General features: G+C 41.1%; 2 protein-coding genes and 1 long non-coding RNA gene across 3 annotated transcripts; 1 reads left to right on the forward strand and 2 right to left on the reverse strand.

Moving 5' to 3' along the window:
* Window positions 1–775: 775 nt before the first annotated feature.
* LOC146547601 (splicing factor U2AF 35 kDa subunit-like) lies at window positions 776–14,861 on the reverse strand. Its single transcript, XM_085266500.1, has 8 exons — window positions 14,726–14,861; window positions 12,456–12,543; window positions 10,727–10,793; window positions 4,239–4,288; window positions 3,614–3,712; window positions 3,382–3,515; window positions 1,143–1,235; window positions 776–1,054 (listed from the first exon to the last, which is right to left on the reverse strand). The coding sequence occupies exons 1-8, from the start codon at window positions 14,767–14,769 to the stop codon at window positions 946–948; spliced, it is 684 nt and encodes a 227-aa protein (XP_085122626.1). The 5' UTR covers window positions 14,770–14,861; the 3' UTR covers window positions 776–945.
* Window positions 14,862–15,641: 780 nt separating this feature from the next.
* LOC146547602 (B- and T-lymphocyte attenuator-like) lies at window positions 15,642–22,543 on the forward strand. The gene is made up of 6 exons (XM_085265947.1): window positions 15,642–16,018; window positions 18,649–18,969; window positions 19,111–19,152; window positions 19,230–19,352; window positions 19,434–19,468; window positions 19,547–22,543. Exons 1-6 carry the CDS (start codon window positions 15,919–15,921, stop codon window positions 19,871–19,873), a joined length of 948 nt encoding a protein of 315 aa, XP_085122073.1. The 5' UTR covers window positions 15,642–15,918; the 3' UTR covers window positions 19,874–22,543.
* A 405-nt stretch (window positions 22,544–22,948) lies between these two features.
* On the reverse strand, window positions 22,949–24,173 carry LOC146547603 (uncharacterized). The gene is made up of 3 exons (XR_014890873.1): window positions 23,393–24,173; window positions 23,180–23,298; window positions 22,949–23,090 (listed from the first exon to the last, which is right to left on the reverse strand). It is a non-coding gene; the product is annotated as an uncharacterized LOC146547603 (long non-coding RNA).
* Between the last annotated feature and the right edge of the window lie 1,248 nt (window positions 24,174–25,421).

The following is a 25,421-nucleotide window of genomic DNA, read 5'->3' on the forward strand; positions in this document are numbered from 1 at the left end:
AAAAACGCTGAGGTAAAGTAGTCCGTGGCACCTGTTTACTTTTTACTGACCAAACACACCCCCGCGCACGTAGACACCGCGTGTAACAACTTGAAAGCTTCTCATGAACGTCTTTTTTTCGCTAACATTTGAATTCAAGTAAGCAAGGGTTTAATAATCTATTTTTTTGACAACGTAACGAGACTTATAAATTCTCTTAAAAAAATACAAATAAAATACTTTTCAACTCCCAAGCAGCATTTAAAAGTACAACACATGTACTGTATTTGCATAGAAGTTTGATGTATTTGTACTTTATTGTAGTATTTGTATCTTTATAACTCCAGACTATGCACATTAAACTTAAACCATCTTAAGTGGATCTTAACCCACCATCTTAATTGCTCAATCAATACTATGACAAAATAAGTTTAGATTTGAGATCTATCTGGAGGTAATTTTTTCTTACTTAATTTAGAGGGGTTTTTTTCCCCTTCTTAAACTACCAGAATATTTATCACATCAAATTTAAGCGAAGTGTCAAAAAAGGGAACTAGTAAAAGAACAGGCTGATTAGTTAGCATTGCATCAGCCATTTACCAGAAAAAAAATGCAGCAACAGTTGTCCGCTGTTAGTGACTGTGTGAAGGAAAGTTTACAGTCTGACAGACTACGAAGGAGCTTTAAAATTAGTCTCTGGTTAGCAGCTTTGGTATAAAAATATAGCAGAGTAATAATAAATCATAATAAAATCCTTCCTAGAATAGGATTGAGTCTTGAAGAAAAGCGGTGCAGATGCAGTTACAAATCTGTTTTTTATTGAGAAAGCGGCACAAGCTTGTCTTAAAAAAAAGGGAATAAGAGAAAGAACACTTCCAACAATTCACAAAAAAACAAAAAACAAAATAACTGTCATCACTGTTGGGCTTTAGGGGGAGAATTTTGGTGGGTCCATCTCGTCTACTTTCAGAATCTTCCGGAGCGTTCTCGATCCCTCGACCTCCGCCTCTCGCGGTCCCGCCGTCGATCCCTGGAGCGGGAACGTCGTTCCCGGGAGCGCGAGCGTGAGCGGTGTCTGGTAAAGAAGAGAGCAAAAGATATTTATTTTCAAATTTAAAAGCCATACACAAAAGCAGTTGTCTTGCTCTCGGGCTTTACAGGACCTTTTCCTGCGGCGGCCGTACAGCTCCCTCCTCAGTTCCCTTGATATTGGTTTCAGATGCATGAAGTTGCAGAAGCCACCTCGGGTGCACTCTCTGTAAGTAAGCAAGTGTGTGAAGTTTGATTTCTATTGCACCTTTCTACATAAACATCACAAAGTGCTTCAAACAAAACACCAGAATATAAATTATCAAGTTCCAGTCACAGATCTCTCAGAAGGAGAGTGTTCCAGAAGCCCAAAACTGTCTCCTTTAGTTTTCGTAAAGAAGATGAGTTCCCAAGACACTCAGCCAGCAGGCTCTGATCACATGAACTCAGGGATCTAAAAGTTTGCTCATGTAAGCTGATGTTTGCCTATGAAAAGCTCTAGAAGTCAAACCCAGAATCTTAAAATGGACCCTGGATTCATCAGGGAGCTGGATCAGCAACTGTGTGATGTGAGAGTACGCCATTCTAGAGTTTCTGCATAAACAAGTGAACGATAAAGCCAGATGTGATGTAATAAATGCATGAATAACAGTCACCGGTTTAGAGTGTGAAACAATGTGACTTAGCTTGGCAGTATGTAACACAGGAAAACAGGATGTGAAGGGTTAACGTTGCTGGCCTTGCATTTTGTAGATCTGTGCCACGAGGAAAAGTTGGCTCATAGTCGCACATTCTGAGGAGCCCTGCCAACCCACCAAGCAGAACACCTAATCTTTATCTGCCTCCAGAGTTGAGGGAGAGCAAACAACCCCGTTGATCCAATGGAAAAAAAAAAAAAAAAAAAAAAAAATCACAGAGGGACTTGTAAAGGAAAAGATCGCAAAGACCCTATCACTGACCAAGGACAGAGTGTAACTACATGTGCACGCTTCTCCTTTGCTCTGTGCCATCATCGTGTCAGCTGATGCTGTCCTTTTAGTTAAATGTGATTGTTTTACACTCAGGGAGACAGGCCCATTACAGTTGCTTCGAGTGCTGCATCCTGAGGCTAGCATCCTTGATTGGTAGACAAGCATTGGCTCCAGGGTGAACAGTGAGGCTCTGTCATCTATCCATCAGCGGCAGGATGACACTGTCTACATTATCTTGTAGACTGTCTAAGTAAATGGCCTGGCCTGTATTTGTATATGCGCCTTCAAAATAAAACAAGACGCACACCAGCTAAGAAGTTGCAACACGCGTTTGCGTACATAAGATTTTCTGGAGGAGGACAGATTTGTTTAGAACTCTTAAAGAAGTCAAAGAAGCAGGCTCCTTTAAGCAATTACTTTGGTGTTCCTCCACCTCCAAAGAAATGTCAGGAGTCCAAAGCGCAAAAGGAGTGCGTATTCTTGGAAAAGTGGTTGCAGGAGGTGAGCTGGCTTCAAACAAATGATGAACGCACAGCGATGTGGTGCAGAATATGCCGTGAAAATCCCACTCTAGTGGACAACTTCTTATCTAGTGCGCGTTTTTTATTTTGACAGCGCACCTGCAGACCACTTATGTGCACCCCTGTATATAACCTTTCAAGCATTAAAGAGGCCGATAGTGCCAGCATTAACAGCAAACTAATGTGACACTGTGAGCATACGATGTTACACATAGTACAAAGTGACAAAATTCTCTTAAATGCACATGCAGTATTTGTTTTAAGAAAGTTTAACCTCTACTCCTTTTTTTACTCACTACAGCCCCGCCCCTCCAGTTCTGCCAGAGGTTTCTTCCTGTTAAAAGGGAGTTTTCCCTCCCACGTTCACCAAATGCTTACTCATAGAGGTTGTCCAATTGTAGAGGTTTTCTTGTATTATCATAGGGTTTTTATCTTACAATATGAAGCATCTTGGGGCAACTGTTGTTGTGGTTTGGCTCTAGATAAAAAACTTTTTTTTCCCTTCCTATAGTCCAGCGGTCCCCAACCCCGGGGCCTCGGACCGGTACCGGTCCGTGAGTCGTTTGGTGCCGGGCCGCGAGAGTTGAGGCTCAGGTGTGAAATGTTCAGGGTTTTTATCGGTTTTGAGCGTTATTTTGTTATCGTTTACTTGGTTTTCCTGGGTCTTTTCACATGTGTTATGAATACATTTTCTTTCTTTCGGTACCGGTACTAATTTTATTTTGTTGTAAAGGCCAGTCCGTGAAAATATTGTCGGGCATAAACCGGTCCGTGGCGCTAAAAAGGTTGGAGACCGCTGCTATAGTCTATTAGTCAGCTGGTTAATTAAATACAGTAAAATGCTTTCATTAAACACTAACACGTTTTCTCACAATACTCACCCCATTTCATACTGACGGCAGCAGGCTTCCCTGAAGTCAGTGACTGGGGAGAGTTCTGCGTGGATGGGCTGGCCATTGAACCAGCGGTTGTTAAGGTCCATAACGGCTTTCTCTGCATCCTCCTCGTGACGAAACTACACCCAAAAGACACACACATACTTAGGAAATTACTGGTTTAAGCTCATCATAACAATTCAACCCCGTTTAAATAAACCAAGATCCTAAAACAGACCTTAACATAGACATTGCCGACGAGGTGGTCGCCTAAGTTATCACAGACGTTCATCTCCTCCACTTCTCCATACTTCTCCTCCATCTCTGTGAACACCTCCTGTGTTGGATATTGGGGGGGGGGGCACAATCGAAACCTGTCAAACCAGTTCTATTCTTATATTGCACCTCTTATAACCAGGAAAACCTACCACACAAACTAACCAAAGTACAAAGCGGCGGTAATGTAAAAACTGTGTAGTAAATAATATGTAGTAGTAAGTAATGCTATTATTGTGGAGTCATACTGAGTGGCTTTTAATCAGTGAGTAATAAGTTATATAACAACTAAGAAGGATTATTAACCTTTACAAACAATCATCTCTACAACACATATTATAAAAACTGTTTTTAAATCTCATATTCAAAACCTATGAACATGATAAACTCACAATCAGTTTTTATTGGGTTATTAGTTAGCCAAATACCAGCCCCTCTAAACCAATAAAAGATCCTTGCTTCATGAGTACACTGTCAATAACACCTTGCCCCAGTTGCTCTTTTTGGCTGAAATATGCAGATAACACATTCATGACGTCCAACAGTGCCACACGTGGGACACAAAGGAGAAACAAAAGTTCACTCACCTCAAAGAACTCATCGTAGTGCTCCTGCATTTCCACATCGCTGACGGCACCTAAAAAACGCCCAAAAAGGGACAGTCATGTCAAAGCTAGACAGACACTGGTGGTTAAAAACTCAGACCATGTTAAGCAACATCAAATCTTGCTAAACCCTGTTAATAATATAAAGTAAAGATTCTGAAGGAGATGCTACACAAACTGTCTTTAACAAGAAAACCCTTTAGTCTTCTCCAGGTTGGTGGATTTACTTTAAAATGACTTTTCTTGCAGTGTTTTGCCACCTTTACAGAACTGTTCACTGAGTACACAGGGATCCTAACATTAAATATGCATTTTAATGACAAACCCCTGACTAAGTCGGGGGCATCACTAGTAGAAGCCAGCTTCAGTAATGCAGAAGCAATCACTGTGCACTCAGTATGAAAACATTAAGTGTAGAAAACCCAGAAACAGTACTTTAATTATAGCTTTTTGGTTTAATCACATCTTGAAAATGAAGGAAGTGAAAGAAAAGCTGCTCTTTGCACATCAGTGCATGACACTGACTGGGCTAATTGGAGTTTAGGCCTGGAAAACATGCAAAACAGCATGAGGCCCAAAAACTCTGTGTGTGTGTGTGTACAGAGGACACAATTCTATACTTGACCAAATTTGATGTGGGGAGGTGTGGTATAATGAATTAAGTGCAGTCAGTGCTGGAGGGTCCTGCGGATGAAGGGAGAACTTACAGTGTAAGCATCAGCAGACTGGGCAGTTTTCAAGGTTATGAAGGTAAATGTTCAAGAGGGAAATGGTCTGAAATACAAAACGTAAACTGCTGTGATATAAATCCAACCGAATACAGAGCTGGGGAGGAAAACAATGTTATTAGATAATTTCTGTTGTGAAATTGCTCCTGCTGATCATGTGATGGTTACACCCGTTTGCACAATCTCAAAAAAATAGACCACTCCGCTGTTTTTCCCCTTAATATAGCAGATCTGTGGTACAAGAAGGCAAGACTGCACAATCACGCTGTATAATGTAGCTTTTGAATATTTTAGCTCATCATGAAAAGGCTGTAATATTAATAAAGGTCTAAAAGAACACTGCTTGACTCAAAGTTTAATTTTGGAGGTAACAGATCATCAATCACACCTGTTTAGTCTCTTAAAGTGTTTCTGAGTTGATTCATTAGATGAAAACTCTGCTTAAAGATTCATTCATTCATTAAAGATTCACCTCAAAATAATGGATAATCTGAACTTGTTCTTTAAAACATTTATAGCCTCACTTGGATTTTTCTTTGAAGTGGATCTATTATTAAAATTAAATTTTATTTATATAGCCCCCAATCATTACAACAGATTGCTTCAAAGTGCTTTATATTGTAAGGTGAAGACCCTACAATAAAAAAAACAGAAAATAACCCCAACAATCATACGACCCCCTATGAGCAAGCACTTTGGCGACAGTGGGAAGGAAAAACTCCCTTTTAACAGGAAGAAACCTCCGGCAGAACCAGGCTCAGGGAGGGGCGGCAATCTGCTGCAACCGGTTGGGGATGAGCGAGTGAAGACGGGACAAAGACACGCTGTGGAAGAGAGCCAGAGATTAATAATAACTAATAATTAAATGCAGAGGTGTATAAACACATAGGGAGTGAAAAAAGAAGAAGAAATACTCAATGCATCATGGGAATCCCCCAGCAGCCTAGACCTATTGCAGTATAACTCAGGAAGGATTCAGGGTCACCTGATCCAGCCCTAACCAAATGACTTATCAAAAAGGAAAGTAGAGATACTGTCTGTCACACGATTCCAAACTGGAAGCTGAAGGCTCTGCCTCCCATTCTACTTCTAAATCCACCACAAGTAGAGCTGGGCGATATGAGATTTTTTCATATCACGATATGTTTTTTTCATTTCAGGCGATAACGATATCTATCACGATATAAGCCAAATAACTATATTTGTAAGATTTAAATGTGCTGTTGCTCACAAGTAAAATGTGAAATAATCAGCAGCTTGTTTTTATTTAAATATTTATTTCCCATAATAAGTTCAACAGGGTAGATGTACTTAAGGAACATGAGACTTTTTCAGATAAATAAAGGCAAATATTGCAAACTACACAAAAGGCAGCCGCTAAAGCGTTTAAGTTTCAAAACAGAACAAACGAAACAGACTACTAAATTGTCAATTCCACTTAGAAACAAAATATTAATTCTAAAAATAAATCTTAGTTTGTTTTACAGAAGAACAGACAAAACTGACTAACTTTTGTCAATATCAAATAAACTGAGAACTAAAAGGAAATTCTCAATCTCTCCTTGTTGTATAGCTTAGCTTTTCAAACTGTTTTAACAGTTACTTTAGTCTGACAAAAGCCGAATGACGAATTAGCGCTTCCAGTCAGAGACTGAGGCTACGTCCACACGTACACGGGTATTTTTGAAAACGGAGATTTTCCCTTTTCGTTTTAAAAAATAATCCCGTCCACACATAAAGGCAGAAAATGAAGGAAAACGCTGCTATGAACATGCCAAAGCAGCAGGTGGCGCTAGATTCCTAACCGTGCAGAAATGTTGGCCAATCAGAAGTCTAGAAGCCTCGGTGGGAAAAAGTAAACAAAGCTGGGGCATAGAAGCAGAACCGAGTCGTATGTGTGGACGGACAGTAACTGTGTGTATATGTAAGCATTTAAACACTGCAGAGAGTAGAATTAACAGTATTGTAGAAATTCATTTCACCGAAACAATAACGTGGCGCACAGTGTGACGCATGCACCAGTTTATTGTATTTCCAGACTTGCTTTCGGCACAATTTACAGTGCACGCTACTCTGTTTTTTGTCAGACTTGAAATAGCCGAAGTACCTTCACACTACGGAACTTCTATGGCTCTTCCGTTCGACAATCTCTCCGGCGTTGGAACCATCATCTGTTTTCTCTTCGGTCACGCTCGGTTGATTTTTCTAGTCGGCACACTCTCCACTTCCTCCATTACGCGCTGGCTCCATTACCCGCTGGCTGCTTCCCAAACAAACACACGTGTGGCTTGGCACTTGTGCTGTACGTAACAAGTCACGCGACGTGACGCTGCGGCTGTGATTGGTTCGGCTCTGCGCTACTTAATTTAGATTGGCTGACCTTTTTTTTTTATTTATTTTTTTTTAAGAGGACAAGAGCGGCGAGGTCTATCGCGATAGCTTAATTTCTCTATCGAGTAAAAGTTATATCGCGATACATATCGTTATCGTTCTATCGCCCAGCTCTAACCACAAGTACCCATTATGCTCACTTGAAGCTCCAAATTTTTAATTTTTGGTTCCTACTAGGGTAGTTCTGCGTGATTCATGCCTTGGCACAAAAGCCCATTTCACCATCTTTCTACATCTATCTGATTTGGCTCCTGTTGCCCTCTCTTTAAGCAAACTGTTCTGATCAGCTTCCTCTCATAACGAGAGCAGCAGGTGGGAGGCGTTTCTATACCCATCTCTCTATGACATCATACAGAACCAAGAGTATAAAAAAACTCTCCGAATCTGAGCATTCAGAGTAGTCTGAAGGCACACAGGCACTACTTGTCCATATGCTCACACGTTCACATTATCTGAAACTTTGGACAACATTTAAAAGTACATATATAACAGACTATAAGAAAAAGCATAATAGCTCCACTTCAAGTACTACAAATTTCTATTTGTTTTTTTAATTTATCAAGTACAGAGTAGCTGTGTATTAAAAGACAGTCTATCAACATTAAACCAAATACAGGCCTGTCAAAGCTAGCTGGATGTGTAGTTTGAACACAGAGCCCAAAGACAAATAGACAAGCTAATTCTCAATCCACAGGCAGCCTATGACTCCATTACCAACCTACCTGCATGAGAGGGTCTGCTTCAGCTCTGCCAGACTGGGCTCGACATATTTACTGATCTCATTTCTTCCATAATCAGCACAGTTTGTAAGCACTGTTTGCTTTAGTGTCACTGGTCAGACGGTTGTTTACTGCATTCTGAGTTACGTGAAAGCAGAGGCATCAGAAGCAGGTGTTCATGCTTTTTTGTTTGTTTGTATTAGGCGAGTGGTTCCCAAACTTTTTCTGCAGGGCCTCCATCAGTAGATAAAAACATTTTTCAAGGCCACCCCTCACATGCAATCTTATACACACTTTTTTCTCACAAACTCCAAACAGCTTTTTAGTGATCAATACAGAAATACAATTTAAGCATGTGAACCTAAAGAAAAATAACAAATAAGAAGCAACAAGTACTCAGGAAGCACAAACCTCCACCAAGGCAGCAATTTAAAAACTGCCTACGTAATTTAAAAAGTTTGAACTTGTTTTGACTGAACAACAAAGTGCAGACTTTTGTTATTCTCCCTGTTGAAACCCATTTTAATATACTGCACATTATTTTGAGTATAACCATGTTTATTTATTTTTTAATGTGGAATAATTTACTCGACTATATTTTTATGGTTTTCCATTAGGTGGTAGTGCCTGTTAGGAGGTACTTTTTTTTTTTTTTAAGTGGCAGACGTTGTTGTGTTTGAGATGGCTGATGACAGAATCCGTAGGGAGCTAGAGCTGGGCGATAGAACGATAACGATATGTATCGCGATATAACTTTTACTCGATAGAGAAATTAAGCTATCGCGATAGACCTCGCCGCTCTTGTCCTCTTTAAAAAAAAAAATAAAATAAAATAAAATAAAAAGGTCAGCCGATCCAAATTCAGTAGCGCAGAGCTGAACCAATCACAGCCGCAGCGTCACGTCGCGTGACTTGCTACTTACTGCACAAGTGCCAAGCCGCACGTGTGTTTGTTTGGGAAGCAGCCAGCGCATAATGGAGGAAATGAGTGTGCCGACTAGAAAAATCAACCGAGCGTGACCGAAGAGAAAACCGATGATGGTTCCAATGCCGGAGAGATTGTCGAACGGAAGAGCCATAGAAATTCCGTAGTTTGAAGGTATTTCGGCTATTTCAAGTCTGACAAAAAACAGAGTAGCGTGCACTGTAAATTGTGCCGAAAGCAAGTCTGGAAATACAATAAACTGGTGCATGCGTCACACTGTGCGCCACGTTATTGTTTCGGTGAAATGAATTTCTACAATACTGTTACTGTTAATTCTACTCTCTGCAGTGTTTAAATGCTTACATATACACACAGTTACTGTCCCTCCATACATACGACTCGGTTCTGCTTCTATGCCCCAGCTTTGTTTACTTTTTCCCACCGAGGCTTCTAGACTTCTGATTGGCCAACATTTCTGCACGGTTAGGAATCTAGCGCCACCTGCTGCTTTGGCATGTTCATAGCAGCGTTTTCCTTCATTTCTGCCTTTATGTGTGGACGGGATTATTTTTTAAAACGAAAAGGGAAAATCTCCGTTTTCAAAAATACCCGTGTACGTGTGGACGTAGCCTCAGTCTCTGACTGGAAGCGCTAATTCGTCATTCGGCTTTTGTCAGACTAAAGTAACTGTTAAAACAGTTTGAAAAGCTAAGCTATACAACAAGGAGAGATTGAGAATTTCCTTTTAGTTCTCAGTTTATTTGATATTGACAAAAGTTAGTCAGTTTTGTCTGTTCTTCTGTAAAACAAACTAAGATTTATTTTTAGAATTAATATTTTGTTTCTAAGTGGAATTGACAATTTAGTCTGTTTCATTTGTTCTGTTTTGAAACTTAAACGCTTTAGCGGCTGCCTTTTGTGTAGTTTGCAATATTTGCCTTTATTTATCTGAAAAAGTCTCATGTTCCTTAAGTACATCTACCCTGTTGAACTTATTATGGGAAATAAATATTTAAATAAAAACAAGCTGCTGATTATTTCACATTTTACTTGTGAGCAACGGCACATTTAAATCTTACAAATATAGTTATTTGGCTTATATCGTGATAGATATCGTTATCGCCTGAAATGAAAAAAACATATCGTGATATGAAAAAATCTCATATCGCCCAGCTCTATAGGGAGCTCGAGGTTTGCTTTGTGTCACGTGCAAACAACGTCATGGGAGTTTCGAGCCGCGTTACTAAAACGATGTCGATGTCTATGTCTATGTTAAGGTGGTCCTCAGTTTTAATGTAAAACAGCTGAAACCAAGTTCAGCAGGTGCTAGTGGAAAAGAGGCATAGCATTATACGACACAGTGGTCCATTTTCATTACACACTGTGGTGAAGCAGAGACTGAGATATGCCTCAGTATATTTTGTGGTCTTTTTGGCAGTTGTACTGTCCACGCTTTGCTTCAGAGACCCATGTGTCATTTTATTCAGCACTGCTGGACCATTACTCTCATAACTGTGCCTTCCTAGTTTGGGAACCACAGGGTTAGATATTACACATCAACTGTGTTGGGGTTCGTGGGAGATAATGGGGTCCGAACAAGTTCTCCAGTGAAGAAGGCTGAAGCAGTCCCTTGGATGTGCTTTTATATTGGACCAGTGCTTTTAGGAAACAGAGCAAGAAAACGTTGCTGATGAAAGTTTCACTTACAGCGAGAAGCGTCGGCTGTCTGCGCACTGTTCTGAGGATTGCGGTAGATGTTCTGAATCAAGATGGTCTGTGGAGAAAACAAGAAAAAGTGCATCTGGTGAGCCAGGAGTGTCAGGTTTTCAACCTTTTCTGGTAACAAAGACTTCAGTTTGAGCCTGTCAGTAATATCATGCTTTAGCACATTTAAAAGAAAAAGAAATGTGATAAGTGTGACATATTAGGGTCAATGTAAAACTACACTGGAATGTAGGCTGGCCGTGTGTTTGCGGCAAGTTTGCCATGTCTTCCCCACTCTCTACATTTTAGCCCACACTCACAGTAACCTCAGTTAACCTACCTCACGCAACTTCACATACTTCACATAACATAAAGCACCAACTTTTTCCCAATTTCAAAACACAGGTTACTGAATACCACACACACAAAAAAAAAAAACAAATGAAAAAAAAAAACCCCACACTGAAAATGATCAACAAGAAGTCAGTGACACATTAAGGCAAAGACAAACAAAGCACATGAGTTTGGAATAACATGAACAGGACAATGACCAGAACACTTTTCTCACATTTACACCCACCCACAGAATGAAAATCACTAGAACCAGGACAAGTTCTCTTGTAAAAGAGATCAAATATACTCACGCATGGGATACATTTAACAGGAAAATTCACAGACACTTTTTAGGGTAACAGACTCATTGCTTTATGCATGCAGACCAATTGTGCTTATGAGCGTAGCCACTTCTAAAGGCTCATTTTGAGCCAAGAAAAACCCTCACTTTTTACACACACCATGCAAACCTAACATAACTTTAAAACCACAAAGACTTTGAGCGCATATGAGCAATTTTATGCTCTTGTGTCTAAATCCTTCAGGGCCACGGCATGCAACTCATTAAGTCAAGAGGGCAAACTGCAGGTCTTAATGTTCAATTCCGATTTTTTGATCAAATCCGTTTTTTTTGTCTGCTATTCACACTACAAATAAAATGTGACAGCAAACGCGCTCTAGTGTGAACACTCAAAGCGGCCTACATGCGCAAAAGAAGACGTCACACACAACACGCTCTGTTTAGACCCAGACCAAACAGTGTTGTTCGACTGATGGCCCTTAATATAAACACTTGTTTCAGACTTTACGTTTCCCAGTTTTGCTTTAAGTTATAAAGTTATTTTGTTATTTACATATGGCCTGATAATTATCCTTATTGCTGTTTTAGAGAGGAGCAGTGCTTCAAAGTATAGTTGTCTGTCAGAATCTGCAGATTATACAGTACAAATAAAATGTTCACGTTTCTCCAACGTTGTCTTCCCAGCAGTTTCACTGGATGGCCAGGAAGCGTTCACGATGTCTTCTCGGGCACTGATAATTGGTGTCTGTCTTGTGTCAGTGACGTAAAAGACGGATTTAATGCGACATGACCATTCAAACAGCAGTCGCTTTCTAAAACATCAGATATGTATCGGATTCAGTACTACATACAAAAGTGACCCAGATCGGATTTGAAAATATCGGATTTGTGCTGTTAACACTGTCACACCATGATCGGATATGGGTCGCATAGGGTCAAAAAAGTCAGATTTGATGCGCTTTCGCCTGCAGTGTGAACATAGCCTAAGTGGGTCAGGAGGTACACTGGGTTATCAGTGTACTGCAGGGCTGAGGGTTCGTGGTCGACCTCATGCAATAAAGTCATCAATTTAAAAAGGTACTTTGCTGGGATACCCACCTGGCTGAAGGTTGGTTTGTTGTGCAATCTCGAACAGCGGTCTCCATGTCTGCAAGCTCCAATTTTAAAGTAGAAGGAACAATTGACCCTGAAAAAAGAAGAAAAATCATTATCACACATATTTAGAATCTGACCTTGGGTGTTGCTAAGGTGTACGAATGTTGACATATTAACAGAACTAATGAAAAAGCAGAATGCAACTACCCTGTTTGTTCTGAACCATCAGTGATGGGTCTTAAACCGTTTATAGACAAAACCTAATACGGAGCGTAGAGATATAACCTTTATAAGCAATAGACAATAACTGTTTTATTACAGATGCAACATACAATAACAGTAGCTGCACTACAGTAACACAACCACACCCATAACACTGCACAGAAACAGCACAATGCTGCACACTCCGACTGGTAAGATAACGAATGAAATGACTGTGATAAATACAAAGGTTTGGTTGAAGGTTTGTTAACATCTGAGGCTGGTTTTAAAGACCATAAAGCCAACAAAGTTAGAAAATGAGACTAACTACGCTTCACAACCCGATAACTTGTTGTAGATGCTCTAGTCCTGCAGGTGCTGTCGCTGCCAGACCAGGCCTGACGTCTGGCTAAGTCCACAAAACACAGACGCTTCCTTGCAAAACAGAAAGACCAGATTTACATAGCCTGTCTAAAATGGGAGGGAGGGGTGCATTACAGAATGAAATCCAAAAGTATCAGGGCCATGACCGTCAGGTCCTTGGGAGTCATAGTTATACAAGAAGTTGGAACTTCATCCACTCCCAGAGGAAGTCAGGGCAAAACCCAGTCAGGAAACGAAAGTCTGTGTCTGCTTCATTTAGGACATGTGAAATGTCAGAGTAGTGCAGACACCAGGTGCAGAGGTGTTATGCGTTTTACATTTAATACATACTCGAAAAGATGTGGGAAGAAAAAAAAGGTACCAAAAAACTTCCAAAACATATATTTTGCATTTCTTTTAACTATTAAAAGCATTTTAATCAACTCATAGCTCTCTGTGAAATTGGTTGATTGTATACAAATGATAATCTTAATATAATGATGCAATATGGACTAAACTTACTATATAAACTGCTTAGGTTACCAGGGTTATCAACAACTATAATGAATTTGGGAATTATACTTTATGACCCATAAATCTGTTGAAATTATATATATATTATGTGTAGCAGCTTATGTCAAAACCAGCATCTACAATATGTGTACATTGTTGTTTGTAAATACAGTTTTCTAAACAATTTTCAGTTGTTGTTTTTTAATTATTTGGGACAAGTCACGCATTCCTGTAAATAAGAGATCATCAAACAGCAACACTAATAGTACCTGTAACGGATTACTTTGTCTTATACAATGAATGTGTAAGAAGAACAATAAATACATGTTACTCATTTGTTTGGTGTATAGGAACAACTTTTTTTCACCATCATTACCACCAAGTCACGTCTTTTTCATATAAGACTGAAGCAATGAAGCACTGCGGGGCTCACTACTAGTACTGAAAGACATCAGTCGCATAGTAGACCGTGTGAACATTACAGCTACGGCTGGCCTACTTACTGATCTTTCATTAACGCGATACTTGATCAAAGTTTGTCCGGGAATTAAATTACATTGATTCTAGCCTCTTAATACGCACAGTACAAATGGATGTACGTTTCTGGCTCTGCTTGGGTATCTCAACCACTGTTGTGTTTCACCCGTACGAAACCAAAGATCCTACTTGTGGAAATCATCACATCAGTACATAAACGTATAGCTAACTTAAAGCTACTTTTAAGACTTCAGCAGGCACATAGTGGAAGATGCTTTCTGCTGCACTCCACCGGTGGGGCGGAACAATACAAGCCAGACAGGTACTCTGCTAATCAGCTTCTTAACTGAGCGGGCCACGCGTTAGCGGTTTCTTCTTCTTTTTGAAAATTTCTTTAACATACACTTAACATACACTCCAGTTGTGCACGCACAAACTGGAAACATTTAAAACAACTGAATGTTTTGGCGCAAACTAACAGCACGCAAAGGCTGCAAGTTAGCCAGGGCATGAGTTTCATTCAAAGCGTTAGCTTAACGTTAGCTTCCTCCTGCTAAGGTTAGCTTGACTGGGACATGCAGCTGAGCTGTGGGTACAAAATAAGCCCCACCGCCGGCAAAATAGAACCACTGCAAGCACACTTTACATAAAAGCGATATCTTATACGAATTTAAGAACGAATAATATTTAAAACTGACTGAAAACTGTTCAAAACTTACTTGTCTTTCTCTGTACCGAAAATGGATGCCAGGTACTCCGCCATTTTCGGGTCGTCGGAAACGTCCTCGTTACGTCATTACGTAAAGAGTGGGCGCTTGCGTATGGTTTTCATCCTGTACTTAGCCGTACCGCCGGCTGACAGCGCTGTTGTTTCAGAAATTAGTTCCCTCCTCGGGTGAACAGCGCTGTGCCATTTTTTAAATTTTCTCGAATAGCATGAAAATTCCCCTTTGATTAAGTAGTTTTACGTTATTCCCCACCAAAATGAGGACTAGTTTCCAGATATAGAATTGGAAAAAATTAAGCAAATTTATTTCCAGTTGGGACGCAGCATTACAAAGTAGGCTATTAGAATTATACTTTTACTTATAAAACAGCCAGATTATTTTTTTTAAGTGGATAGCTACTTTTCCACATGCTGGTGGCCAAAGCTGAGAGATATGGGCAAAAGAAAAAAAGCTCAGTGTACTTTTAAGTATAGGTGAAGCTCCCAACCACAGTATATTTCTATTCAAAAGATAAAAAAGCAACCCTGACATCTTTGGGGTGATTTATATCTTCAGAAACCTCCCAGAGGACTCCATTAAAACCCAACTGAAGGTGATTGACTGACAGATAAGGGGTCCACGGGTTGATGGTCTTACCAAAACAGCAACCACACACACATGTCAACAGAGTGGGCATTAAAGCCTAACAGGCCACAAAGTCCCCATCTCCTCTTCAGAGCAATGTACACCCTCCGCTCAAACCACAGTGCTCTGCACAAGGTCGCACAAGTTTGCAGGAGAGGCAGACGGCAACTTAAAAGGAAAGGAGAGGGGAAAGGAAGTCAGCTTAAAGAAGGTAAACCACACAATCTACCCAGAAGTGATGATGAAGGTGCACAGGTTCACAGAGCGAAACAAGACTCTGAAATGAAAAGTGTGCGCGAGAGAGGGCTCATGTGGGAACCCCCTGTTTTTGAGATATTTCACTGAATTTGACTTGCAAGATTTGCAGAAGCAAGACCACCCACTGGTGTACACACCCCAGCTTCAATCACACAGAGGGTGGGAGAGAGACAGAGATAAGGGGAAAGGAGTGAGCAGAAAGAGGAAGGAGCAAGTTTCATATCAGTGTTTCTCTTTTGGGTTTATCACATAATAATGCGCTTGGAGGAACATTACTGCCTTGGGCTGGCTGTTACTGGACAATGACGGGAGCTTTTCTCAGCATCATGAGGGCTAATCGATGCTGGACCATCCTCCATGTGTCCATCTTGGTTGGGCTGCTCCTCACCTTAAATGCTCAGAGTAAGTTGATGTTTTTGTACAGATCGTGTTGTGCCGTCTCAGTATTTGTGGAATATTTGCTTTCTTCTCTTCTCAGGCAGTCAGGCTGAGAAGTAAAGTGTTTGCGATCGTACTGGAAATGATCTGATAAAAGCTGTTGGCCTGATATTTTTAAAGGTTGTGACCCGGAAAGTGCCACATCCACATATGATGTAACTTTTGAGTGAAAAGTGGCTGCCAGTCGTGCAGCTTTAAAAAAAGATCAGAGGCAGAATTCAGTTAGATCTCAAAATCTCAAACTCAAACTATCAGTGGTATCAGATATCGAAGGCAGATTCTGCCATAAATGGCACAGCCTGCCTTTAAACATCTGCAGAGCTTTCTGTTTCAGATGCTAAAACTTTTGCTTCTGTTCTCCCAGAGCAGCAGGGTTTCTTACGTGTGGGAGCTTGATGGAAATAATTTGCACAGGAGGAAAAGATCATATATATTAAAAAGAAATTCTCAGAGCTCAATTAATCGCCTACTTTATGTTCCTTGTGCTTTTTTATGTGTGTGATGGTTTGGATCAGGGGAGATACTAGCTCCGTGTAATTTCCTATTTTTAATTTCTCATGGGAAACGTAAGATGCACGTGACTTTATTCACAGCCAGTATAGTGACATACGCAAATGAGCGCACTCCTTTAATATAACTAAAATATTAAAAGTGAAGTGTCAGGTATTTAATCTTGTGTGTGCCGTCATTAAAAAGAAACACAGTTGAAAATTAGGAAGCAAAAAGTATAACATCAGTGAATCAGACATAATAGAGCTGCTGTAATTTTTAGTTATGAATAAGGTTAAAAAGACTGTGTGGACTGGGAGAGGCTGTGTTTGTGGGTCTGTGTCAAAAGGAATTGACCACACAAGTAAGAAATGAAACTGTGCAACTTCCTAGAGAGGACACAAGATGTACAGCAGTGGTTTTAATGGAGTAGGAAGAGCAATGTTGTCCAAAACCAAAGGTCAACAATGGTCTAGACAAACAGAAAGACACACAACAAAAAGACTGGAGTGGGCGAGACATGAAGTGACAAATAAACTGCTCATAAAACACAAAATAGCTTCGCCCAACGCTGATAAAAAGAATGCTGATGAATGGCTTCAAAATCTTTAGTTAAATGAAATCAAAATATTTCTGTGGCTCAGATTAAATCTGTTGTGTTTTACGTGGATCTGGTCAGGCCCGCTACAGACACCGCACAGTGTGAGGCGTCAGAATGGGCAGATATCAGGCTTCGTAAGAATAAAGGGTGTGGTGTAGATAATTAAATACATTTGTTTACGTGGCAGTATTTCTTATAAAAATACTAAGAGACTCCTGTTCACAAGAATATTGCTCAGAGAGGGATTTTCCCTCATGACAATGATCACAAACATACTGTAGTAAATACACAAGAGGAGAAACAATGATAACACAGACATGGTCACCTGTTGCGATGATGCAATACTCGTCTGGGCCCAATGAAGCCTCACATCCCTGTAAAATTTCTGTTTCAAAAAATGTTTAAAAAGTATCAATGGTCTTAATCACATATTTAAAAAAATTGACAATCTAAATATCCCCTCACAGTAATGCTTATTAAAACACCTTTTTCTACAGATTACTTGCTATAGTCACTCTGGTCTACTACAAGGTGTCTTTAAATGTGGTCTAAAGGTGATACAGTTGTCAGTGCTAATATTAATAGTAATCATGAAGGTGGGACCTAAATATTTGTCTGCCATAATGCTGGACTCTGCCTAAACACACGCCTGCTAAAAGATTTTTTTATGGTGAATGTTAAACGACAGAAACACTGTGGGACAGCAGCAGCTAAAAGTAATGTTTTTATAAATTGCAATTACAGGTTTATATGGACTTCACTTAAAGCATAACTATTATTATCAAATTCTTGTCTCGGTAAAAATGTCTAATAATTAATTCAAAAAAATTCACAGGCATTCTTAAACTGCTCTGAAGCTTCTGGGTTCAAATTCTCCCTCTTAACATAATATTCTTTGGTAAAACTTGAAAAGCAAAATCATCTCTTAAAGGTTTTCTACAGGACAGTTATGATAGGTGCTGTCCTGAAAACTCAGAAGTTTAAACTTCCAGTTTTTCTGTCATATGATAAACAGCTCCGGGACACATGCTGGTGGATCTTGTAGTGAGACTGTGAGCTCAGTATTTAAGAGCAGTGGAATATCTGACAGTAAAAGGTATACATTAAATTAATACACGTGGCTTTAGGTTTCCCTTTGTGTTAGGACGGGTTCACTCACAGTTTGCTGAACTGCTGGAGTTCATGCAAATTACTTTTCCACTCATTATCAAATAAATGTCACTGAGTGATTTTTCTTTTTAATCTTTTTTTTTTTCATTCTTACTGTTTGTCATACCTCATGTTTACTTCTTTGATCTTATTGTTGCAATATGATGGATATGTTTATATATTTATTAGTCTTCAATTAAACAGTCTTTATATAAATGTATTGTCTAAACACCTTTGATCAGTCTCTTGTGTAATATATTGCTTTATGTTCTCAATTAAATTAAAATTAACATCAAACATTTCTTAATTTCTAATTGTTCTTCTTTATGTGTTTGGTATAATTTCTCTTCTGCAGGTGACTCTGACTGTTCTACAGAAATTAGAGTACGTCGCAACACAGTTTATAATGCATCAGCTGGACAACAACTTTGGATTAATTGCCCAGTATTTTTTTGCAATGATTCACCAACAACAGTCACCTGGTATAAAGTTGAGGAAGCTATTGTCCCCGTCAATGTCAGCGGTGACAGTCACATTAAAACAGATTTGAAACCTTTAAACAAATCAGTATGGATCTTCTATTTGATCTTCCAGAACATTCTCAGACATGACTCTGGTCAGTATCAGTGTCAAGGTGGAGGGAGTATGGGTCATGCCATCACTGTCAATGTCTATGGTGAGTGTGGATTTTTCACCAATTATAATTCTCTAAGAAACCTTCACTCACACTGAACAGTGGACTTTTTCTGAATCTCATGATATTTTTGTGTTGTTCAGACCTCAGACAGCTTCTCTGTTGTTTTTTTTTTTTTTACAGATCATGCTGAAATTACCACTATTACACAGAATAATCTCACAGGTAAGAAAGGTTTTATATAATGTGTGTTGTTGTAGCTTTATTGAATCCAAACTGACTGAAACCTGTTTTTCTTGCAGTCAGCACGACTGCTCCTGACAATACAGAAACCTTGTTGCCGTACGTGTACTCTGCTGCTGGGATCGCCACATTCGTCATCATAGTCATAATCATATCTGTCATATCAATGCGAGGCTGTAAAGGTGAGCTGTTCTCTCGCCTTTTCAAAATAAAACATCACCAGATGTACTGAATACTAAACATGTAAACTGTCCATCCTGCAGGGAAGCCAAAGAAAGACAGTCAAGCTGAAAATCAGGTAAGATATAAAATATTTCAAGCTTATCACATTTTTTCCATCAATAATTTTAACTCGAACATTTTTGGATGTTTCCAGTACATGCAGATCCCCATGGTGGAGCGACCTCTTCCTCAACCCAGCTTGGAGCCCTCACAGAGAGGAAGCCCCTATGCTGCACCATCTCGGAGATCTACCAAGAGGAAAACTCCACCAAGGCAGCCCAATGAGTTTAGATTATCAAGAGATAATGAGCAGGCTTATGGGCCGAGTCATGTGGGCAGAGAGAGACAGAGGAACACCGTGGAGGAGGAGAGCGGCTCTGTTGTGTATGCTGCTCTTAACCACGAGCTGCCTCAGCGGGTTAATCGGCCACGGATGGAGGTGGAAGAGACCTCAGAGTACGCAGCCATCCGTTTGGCATAAAGACTAAGAACTGCTTGACTAAATCACACTAGAGGACAACTGATGAATATCTGAAGCTGGTGTAACTCCACCAGAGGAGACCTGAAGGACAGTTAGAAGGGAATGCAGAGACTCGAAGTAAAGAGTGTGGATACCAAAAACACAACTCATCACTTCTGTAAAAACTGCTCTTTGATCTTTGAGTTATACCGCATAGACCATCACACCTTGTTTACCTGAGATCCTGAAGACTTGTTAATAATTTAAATAGCAGAATCAGCACCCTCACATTTTGGTCAATATTTAAAAGCCTACAAGCTTTCATAAGTGTTTTTACTCTCGCTGATTATGCCTCTGCTCAGTTTGGGATTTAGCAGAGTTATGCTGAGATTCTTCACCAGATGTCATGTCACTTACAATGGGTACACTAACAAGAGCTGTGTTAGAGCATGTTTGATATATATGGGCACAATGTCTCAGCACAGACAATACCACCCAGTGTACCTAGCAAATTACACCTACAACGTCAATCAACCATAAAATACAACCTGTGCCAAGCAAACTGCAAAGAGTATGGTCTGAGCACACACATCACATTGTGTTTAGATTTAAAGCTGTTAGGGATTCTAACACCAAAGCTGTTGCCTCAAATGGTGCTTAATAGAAGCATTTTGTGTCATGTGGCATCATAAGCAGTCATCTCCAGGGCTGAAAAATGACAGAGGTGCCAAAAACTGCAGTTCCTCAAATGTCCACTTGAGGTTGACTACAAAAGTCAATCCTTGTAGTTAAAATGTCCAAGTTTACACCAGGAATAACATAGCAGCATGTCAAAAAGTAAAGGCTTGAAAATAATACCAAACTAGCTGGTAATATCAGTCAGCATTACTTATTTCTGTAGGTTACTCCTGTGCAGAGATGGGCAGTAACGCGTTACTTGTTACTTGTAACGCGTTACTGTAATCGATTACTTTTTTCAGGTACTTTTTGGCAATAGTAATCCCTTACTTTACGTAAGGGATTACTATTGCAAAAACGGTAATTAGATCACCGTTACTTTCCCGTAGGAACGCTGCGTTACTGCGTTACTAAAACCGTGATTTTTTTGCGAGAATGTCTCATGACAGTGACGTAAGCGAGTGCAACATTCGTGAAAACAGCTGTGTGCAGATCAACAATGGATAATATATTGAGTGCAGGAGAGAGTATGAGCGTGCAGCGTTTAAAGCGTGGAAGTACTGACCTTATTTTGAGTTTGATTCCATAAAAAGTGACAAAAATATTAGTGTCCGTTGTGTGTGGGAACAAAACTTCTTTTTACAGCGAAACACCCCCCCCCCCCCCCCCCCAAACTTCTAAGCAAGCACCGAGTGCGCTACGACATAATGGGAAACTCACAGAGAAACTCCTGCTATACAGGTGAAAATATAGCAACAGGACCGCAAGTCTTTGATTTTATTTATTTTCTGCCGTGTTTTACTTGCATCTATTTGAAGGAGTGAGTGTAAACAAAAATATATTTTATTTTATGTGCTGGAATGTGTAGAAAATAGGTTTAAATGTTAAACAAATTTCTTCCAGTCAGAGAATGTTGCATATAATTAAAATTTTGCTTGATGCATAAAGTTAAAAGGTTAAAACTAATAAACCAAGTTTTTAAAAAGAGACTTTTCCATTTGATTACATTTTGTATGATGGATTATGCAGAAAAAGTAGAATTGGACTGAAAGATCTATTGCTTTCCATACTTTATCACCTATTCAGGTTGTAAATCGTGTTTTTTAAAAGTAACTAAGTAACTAAGTAATTAATTACTTTTGAAAATAAGTAATCAGTAAAGTAACGGGATTACTTTTTTGGGGAAGTAATCCGTAATTAGTTACTGATTACATTTTTCAAGTAACTTGACCAACACTGCTCCTGTGTGCTGCAGCTCCAGTGCTGTGTCAGAATGATGTAAAACAACAGCACTGTTCCTGTTAGCATGTCAGTTCATTAGCAGGAATGTGCACATTGTAGTGAATTTTAGTTCAATTCTATATACACGATCATCCTGCCATTATTCCTCATTAGTTTACCAAATATTTATTAACATGCTACTAAAATTAGGTTCCCACTGTTTTTGTGTTACAGTAAAAATTGTTGAAAATATATCTGCGCTGGGATATTAATGCATCATTTTAAAATACTAAAAATGTAGATTTGTGACCAGATCTGTAAAGATGTACAACTTCTGCAGGGATGTGGGTTAAGAGCCATATACAGGTATAGCAAACTCAGGGAGAGAGAGATGATCATTGTTCTGAGGATTATTGTCACTGTATTTGTGTGCATGACACATGAGTAAACTGTCCTCTAAGACAGAGGTGTCACAGAAGCTGTAGTCAGGTTAAGTCGTAGTACAAAACAAATTTTTGGAGATTTTTATGATTGTGTGTATTGATTTGAATGTTTGTTTGTTTTTTGTCATGCACTCACTGTGATGTTCTTCTGTTGCACATCCATGACTTGAATTAACTCTTGAGAAACTTACCTATGATAACAGTAATGGTTATCTGTCTGTATCATATCAGCTATCCACTGACTTTCTGACTACATGAATGACTAATGAGCTATTGTACTTATTGTGATTCTTTTGGGAATAGAAATGTAATATTAATCATTTTGTGCAAGTAAAAACTATAATATTTTCTCCATATCTGTTAGATTTAAAAAAAAGATTATAATGATTCATTCTCATCCTGTTTTTCCTGTAAAGAAATGAATTTAAAAAATCTACGCTTTTGTTTTAATCTGATTAATACCCAAAGTTTCAAGTGGTATATATAGACTGAGTGTTTCTGCCTTCAAACCATAAACTCTGGTACTCTGGTAACTCTGGTATGCATCCGAAGACACTCCTAATCAGAAGCAGGAAGTAAAGTCAACCACATATCATGCACTGTCACATGCAGAGCACATACAGTTTTTACACAAGTTCACAGCTGGTTCCTTAAATGTCTGCCATGAAACATTACTCTGTTAGGTTAGCTGGATTACACAGATGGATTACGTGGCAGAAACACACACGGACGCAGAATAGTTTGTGATGCAAGTTTTTATATACACGAGTAAGGGGGAATATTTACAAGGGAAAGGGCTATATACAGTGATAAATAAAAATGTGCCAGCAGGAAAACACCGAGGCGATGAGATGGAGCCGAAGCATACAGGTAGGTAGCAGACGCACCGGAGCTACCTGACAACAGGGAACAAAACAGGGTTTATGGCATACCGTTGATAGCCGAACGTTAAACACAAGTGGACGGAGAGAGTTGGAGAGCTTACTTGACCACCCCAAACCACAGCCGCTGCGGTGATCGCCGCCTGATGGTACGTAGCACTCCGTCGCGGATCCAGAATAGCCAACACAAAATCCTAGGTAGGCGGGCAGGCGATGGAACAGGCTAAGACAAAGAAAAGTAGGCGAAACGTGGATCCTTTAAAACATACAGCTCCACAGCGTAAAATCAACAGATGCAGCCTGTGCTAACTCGTTACCACTTGTGACAGCGATAATACTCCGACACCAGACGTCCGTGACTCTGCTCCCTAAAAGCGCTCACTGATGACGTCCGATGCGTCGCAGGTGTGTTGGAATGCCATCAAGCCCCGCCTCGCCTACCTATAACCAAAAGGAAAACAAAACCCAAACAACAACAGTACACCTACCCACCACCTCCTAACAGTATCCCCCCCTCAAGGAACGCCATCCGGCGGTCCTCCAGGCTTGTCAGGATGCCTCCTGTAAAAATCCACAATAAGCGCTGGGTTCACAATGAAGGCCCTCGAGACCCAGGAGCGCTCCTCCGGGCCATACCCCTCCCAGTCCACCAGAAACTGGAAACCTCGGCCACGACGGCGCACATCCAGCAGCCGCCGGACTGAATAGACAGGACCCCCGTCCACCACCCGGGCGGGCGGAGGAGGTTCCACGGGTGGGCACAGCGGGCTGTGAGAGACTGGCTGCAGTTGAGAAACATGGAACGTAGGATGAATCCTCATAGAAGCCGGTAATTGCAGCCTCACAGAAACAGGATTGATGATGCGTTGGATGGTGAAAGGACCCAGGAACCGAGGGGCAAGCTTCCTGGCCACGCACTTCAAAGGAACATTCGCAGAGGACAGCCAAACCTGTTGGCCCACGGTGTATTGAGGCGCAGGCGTTCTCCTCCGATCAGCAGCCCGGCGAGTCTGAGACACGGTCCGGAGCAGCGCCGCCTTGGTCCGGCGCCAAATCCTCCGACTGCGACGTAGATGATCCCGCACGGCCGGAACCGCAATCTCCGCCTCCTGAGAAGGAAACAACGGCGGCTGATATCCCAGACAGACCTCAAACGGAGAAAACCCCGTAGCTGCCGAGGTGAGCGAGTTATAAGCATACTCAATCCAAGCAAGCGGGGTCAGAGGAGGCCACACAGCGCAAGGCGGACTCCAGCTGCTGATTGGCCCTTTCAGTCTGTCCATTAGACTGTGGGTGATAGCCCGAGGAAAGGCTCACCCCCACTCCTAACGCGGTACAAAAAGCCTTCCACACCCGAGAAACAAACTGAGGCCCCCGGTCCGACACAATGTCCAAAGGAAGTCCATGTAACCGAAAAACATGATCCACGAGCACGCGAGCAGTCTCCAGGGCAGAAGGAAGTTTAGACAGAGGGACAAAATGCGCCGCCTTGGAGAACCTGTCTACAATGGTGAGGATCACCGAGTGACCAGCGGAACGCGGCAACCCGGTAACAAAGTCAACTGCAATATGCGACCAAGGTCGACCAGGGACAGGCAGGGGATGCAGCAACCCGGGAGGGGCCAGGTGACGGCTCTTATTGCGCGCACAAGTGTCACAGGCCAGCACATACTCGCGGGCATCCCTCGCCAAAGCGGGCCACCAAAAGGAGCGCCGTAGCAGGGAAACCGTACGACGCACGCCAGGATGACAAGCAAAACGAGACGCGTGCACCCAGTGCAAGACACGCGCGCGCACGGCCGCCGGAACAAACAGTTTACCCTGCGGGCCCGAACCCGGGTCCGGATCCTGCCGCTGTGCCTGGGGCACCAAGCTCTCGATCTCCCATGTCACGGCCCCCACCACGCAAGACGAGGGGATGATCGGAACCACCCCCGTAGACTCAGACGCGGGGGAAAACTGACGGGACAAAGCGTCCGGCTTAACATTGCGAGAACCTGGGCGAAACGAGATCGTAAAATGGAACCGGCTAAAAAAAAAAAAACAGCTGCCACCTGGCCTGCCTGGAGTTAAGCCGCTTCGCACTCTGAATATAAGAGAGGTTCCTATGGTCCGTCCAAACCACAAACGGCTGTTCCGCCCCCTCCAACCAGTGACGCCACTCCTCCAAAGCCAGCTTAACCGCCAGCAGCTCACGATTACCCACGTCATAGTTCCGCTCAGCCGGAGAAAACTGCCGCGAAAAAAATGCGCACGGATGGAGACGGCCATCATCGGACGAGCGCTGCGACAACACCGCCCCCGCACCCACATCAGAAGCATCCACCTCCACCACAAACTGTCTGG

Source organism: Mchenga conophoros, linkage group LG23 (assembly GCF_057382185.1).
Source record: "Mchenga conophoros isolate Kocher_MC1m ecotype Shallow Benthic linkage group LG23, M_conophoros_male_GT1.1, whole genome shotgun sequence".
Lineage (NCBI taxonomy): Eukaryota > Metazoa > Chordata > Actinopteri > Cichliformes > Cichlidae > Mchenga > Mchenga conophoros.